General features: G+C 41.0%; 1 protein-coding gene across 1 annotated transcript; it reads right to left on the bottom strand.

The window, feature by feature from the left end:
* Nucleotides 1-954: 954 nt before the first annotated feature.
* L1TD1 (LINE1 type transposase domain containing 1) lies at nt 955-4,239 on the bottom strand (the record flags this gene model as incomplete). Its single annotated transcript, XM_080691431.1, has 3 exons — nt 955-2,170; nt 2,414-2,589; nt 3,280-4,239. The coding sequence occupies 3 exons, from the start codon at nt 4,237-4,239 to the stop codon at nt 955-957; spliced, it is 2,352 nt and encodes a 783-aa protein (XP_080547557.1).
* Nucleotides 4,240-4,577: the final 338 nt, after the last annotated feature.

Raw genomic sequence — 4,577 nt, 5'->3', positions numbered from 1 at the left:
GATCTCGCTGGCTTAAGAGACCCTGTGTCCAAATAAAAATATTAAAAAAAAATAGGTCTGGGAGTGTAGCCCGGAAGTAGAAGGGCTTCCAGGAACTCCAGTACCACCAAAGGAAAAAAACAAAAACAAAAACAGAAAAACAACCAGCCTGGACAATTTAACTAGGCTCTGAGTAACTAAGTAAAAAAAACTTATTTTATTTACAAATAGTAAAATTGGGCTGGGGGTACACATGGGAGATAAAATTCCTCTGGGCTCAAACCTTAGTACCAAAAGACTGCTTTGAAAATAGAATAGTGAAAGGTATGTGGTTGGGGTGTAGCTCAGAAACACAATGCTCCTGGGCTCCTTTCCCAGTACCACAAGACCCAAACAAACACCACTCTTAAGTCACAGTTTAAAGAAATCTGACCTATGCATGAATTTAAACAACATAATTTAAAGTATCAGGTTACTTGTATTAGTGACAGTGTAATTTAGAAAATGAAAAATTATGCAGGTACAGAATATTAAAACAAGTTTTGATAGAACAATGCACATCTTGACAAGTGATAAAAATTACAAAACATCCTCTTAATGCATGCTGCTTGTGCGCTCTTCCTATCCCACCTGATCTTCTATCTTTCCCCTGGGCATTTCCATACTTTCCCTCTCTTCCCATCCATAGTTACCTAGGCAGACCCCCACCACCACCCTGCCCCCAGAAGTATAGAACGTTTACTCCTACACAAGTTAGAATTTTAAAATTTGAAATTTTACCTTAAAATTTTAAAACAAACCCTTTCACTTTACCAACATCTAGGTCGTAATACTCCCTTCCCCCTCATCCCCAAAATAGTTGCTGGCTTTATATCCCTCTAAGTCGTAGCTCTATGTGAAATATTACTTGATTTTCTACATGTGTGTTGGTGGGAGAAAAGCTTGTTGTATCTGTGTAGCAGCCACCTGAGATTTCTAAAATAAATTCTGCAACAATTCTTTCAAAGCGGGTACACAAGCAATGAACTTTCTGAATTCCTCGATGTCAAAAAACATCTTTGTTTTACCCTCAAAATCAAATGCCAATTTGGCTGGATACAGGATCCTCGGTTGGAAGCCTTCCTCCTGGAGAACTTTTATAACATTGCTCCACTGACTTCTGGCATCCAGGGTGCCTATTGATAAGTCGGCTGTCAATCTCACTCTCCTTCCTTTGTAGGTGATTTCGTTTCTCTCTTTGGAAGCCCTTAAGACTTTCTCTTTGTCTCGGGAATTCCAAAACTTCACCAGTATGTGTCTAGGAGTGAGTCTGCTTCTATCAATCATACTGGGTATTCGGTAAGCACTGACAAATTCAAGCCCTGAATCCTTCCATAGGTCTGGAAAGTTTTCTTTGATTATTTCATTAACTATGTCCTCTGCTTCATTCTCTTTATTATCTTTTTCGGGAATTCCTATTAAGCGGATGTTGGAGCTTCTGAATCTATCCTCTCTATCTCTTATCCTTTCTTTACTGATTATCTGCTTGGACATTTGCAGTGTCTCCTTAGAAAATTCTTCCATTTGATCATCTAGACAGTGGATCTTTCCTTCTAACAGTCCCATTGTGTTATAAAGATCATCTACTGAATTTTTAATTTCCAAGACATCTCGATGGTAATTTTTTAGATGTCCAATCTCCTTTTGTATCTCCCTGAAAGTACTAATCACACTTCTTCTAAAGTTTTCTTCTGTTTCCTGGATTAAGTCGGCCTCTTTGGATATTAGTTCGTCTACTTGCAAACCATTGTTTCTCTCCTTCTCTGCTGTCTGTACACACTTAGTGACTATGGATGGATGGCCCACACCTGCAAATGGGTTCTTTTTCTGCTCATCATAATGCAACTCTAAAGGCTTCGAGGTGGAGGTCAGGTGGAGGGTCAGGCGGCACGCCCCGATTCCTCCACTTCTGAGCAGAGCTATTTCTTTTTCTTCCTGGGTTTTGTGCACCACCTGGCGCTTCACAAACCGCTTTTTCTCAGAGTCCCAAACCATGTAACTAAAGGCAAATTCTTTAAGTCCATATGAGGACTCTCTTTTCTCAGTCTGGGAGACACTTACTATCTTTCTTATTTCAGAAAATTCTTCTTGCTCTTCCTCCTCTGACTCAGAATCCACTACGAAATCAACTACAATGACCTCCACATCATCTCTGTTGGTAGTCTCAACTTCACGCTTTGTATTTACCACAGTAAGACCCTGGAGGTTTGGGTCCTGTTCCTTGTGTAATACTGAGTTATCTCCTCCCTCCTCCTCCTCCTCCTCCTCCTCCTCCTCTTCCTCCTCCGAGGTCTCTTCTTCCTCCTCTGAGGTCTCTTCCTCTTCCATACCTGAGGATTCTCCCTCTTTCTCCTCCTCCTCCTCCATCTCTGAGGCCTCTTCTCCCTCCTCCAACCCCGAGGCGCCTTGCTCCTCCCACTCAGGGTGTTCCTCTTCCTTCCTTTTTGAAGACACCTCCTCTAAGCTCTTCCCCTCTGGCCCAGCAACTTTCACCTCTGTACTGAACAGGAAGCTCAAGCCATCACTTGCTGTTTCTCCAGCTTCATGCTTTGAGTCTCTTAGAGCTTTATCCTAAAAGTCAAACACACGAAAAGTTATTTCTACAAATCATGTGTCCCTTAAAGAATGAAAAGGTTCACATCACTATATTCAGTATGGCTGCCATTTTGACAATGAACAGGTATCTGGAAACTGGTATTGGTATTATTATTTGTGTGTGTGGTACTGGGGATTGAACCCAGAGAAGTACCTCTAACCTACAACTCCAACCCTATTTTATTTTATCTTTTATTCCAGTACTTTGGGAGGCTGAGACAGGAGGATTGTAGGTTTAAGGCCAGCTTCAGCAACTTAGAAAAATCCTGTTTCAAGATAAAAAAAAATAAATAAACCATGGCTGGAGGGATAGCTCTGAGGCAAAATCCCTTGGGGGTTCAACCTTCAGTACCCCTAAACACTTTTGATCTAGCCTTCAAAATGATTTTCTTTAAAAAATTGTTTTCACAATGACCATTTTTCTAGCCGGGCGTGGTGGTGCACATTTGTAATCCCAGCACCAGCTGGGCTGAGACAGGAGATCACAGTTCGAGGACTGCCGCAGCTACTACTTAGGCCCTTTGCAATTCAGTGAGACCCTTTTTCAAAATAAAGAATAAAACATAGGACTGGAGATGTAGCTCAGGAGGTAGAATGCCCCCCTGGGTTCCATCCCCAGACTCGCTAAATAAATAAATAAACAAACAAACAAATAAATAAAATTACCATTTTCTCTTGGATCCCGTATCTTCTTCCTCTGTGACTTGGTTTTTCATTTTGTGGGAGTACATCCTTCAGTAACTGTTTCATAGAAGGTGTCTCGCTGGTAAATGTTCTGAGACTTTGCAGATCTGAAATCGTCTTCATTTCATCATCACACTTAAATGCTAATTTCACCTCACATACAAATCTAGGTTCAAAGTCGTTCTCCCTCAGAATGTTGAAGATGCCGCCCCACTGCTTGCTGAGCTCCAGGGTTGCGGATGAGAAGTCTGCGGCCAGCGTTAGCAGCGCTCCTCCGTCTGTGGCCAGCTTTTCTTCTCTGGAGGCCTTTACCGTCTTCTCCTTACTGTTCAAGCTCTGAAGATGCTTTTCCTCTCGCATTTCTTTGCCTGGCTCACTCTCCCCCTTCTCTCTGCTTTCTTCTGGGACTTCCATGCGGATATTGTCATTTCTACATTTGTGATCTTTAGGACATGATCCTTTTCCCATATTTTCCAGCACTTTGTAATTTTCTGGCTCATTTTGAAAAATTTTACCTTGATTAGCATTCAACTCTTTGATTTTGTTCGATTTGCTAGATGGGTCTTTTTTTCTTTTGAATCGTAAATTTTCAGCGTGTTCACTTAGTTTTGAGTTTCCTCCTATTTCCTCCACTAACTCTGCTTTTTGGGAGGTTAAATATTTTCTTTCTTGACAGCCTTTCTTGTTGCCAGAGTTTGTTACACTTTTCACTTCAGGAGTTACTTTCTTTACTTTTAAAATCCTCTCCCTGTCCTCTTTAAAGCCTCCACACACTGCTCTAACAGCCTCACTGGACTGAAAACTCTCCATAATCATATCTAATAGATCCTTATGCAACACTGAGGCTTTTTCCTCAGTCTCTATTAACTGTTTTCTTTCGCTTTTGTTCAGTTTTTTCTGTCCCTTTGGAAGTCTAGCCATCTTTGTTTTTATACTGGCCATTGTGCTATGTTTACAATGGACCTATATTCTTCTTGAAGAAGCAATATTTGTTCTTGCACACTGGCTGGACTCTGGAAATTAAAAGTTGTGAAAAAAATGTTATCTGAGATGTGAAGAAATCAAAATTTGCTAAGTTGCTAAGGTAGGTCTTCAACCTGGGATCTCCCTGTCTCAGACTTCCAAGTATTGAGATTACAGGCCTTGGCAACCTGCCCAGCTTAAGTGGTACAAATTTTGCTTGCCTTACCAAATTTGAAGTGCTAATGATATAATTTAAAAATAAGATAAATGGGCCGGGCAAAGGTAGGAAGCTTGTCTTGTAAACACAAGGTACTGAA

The sequence above is a fragment of the Muscardinus avellanarius genome (genome assembly GCF_963383645.1).
Source record: "Muscardinus avellanarius genome assembly, chromosome: 3".
NCBI lineage: Eukaryota > Metazoa > Chordata > Mammalia > Rodentia > Gliridae > Muscardinus > Muscardinus avellanarius.
The sequence above is the reverse complement of the archived record's forward strand: the minus strand, read 5'-3'. Positions and strand labels throughout refer to the sequence as shown.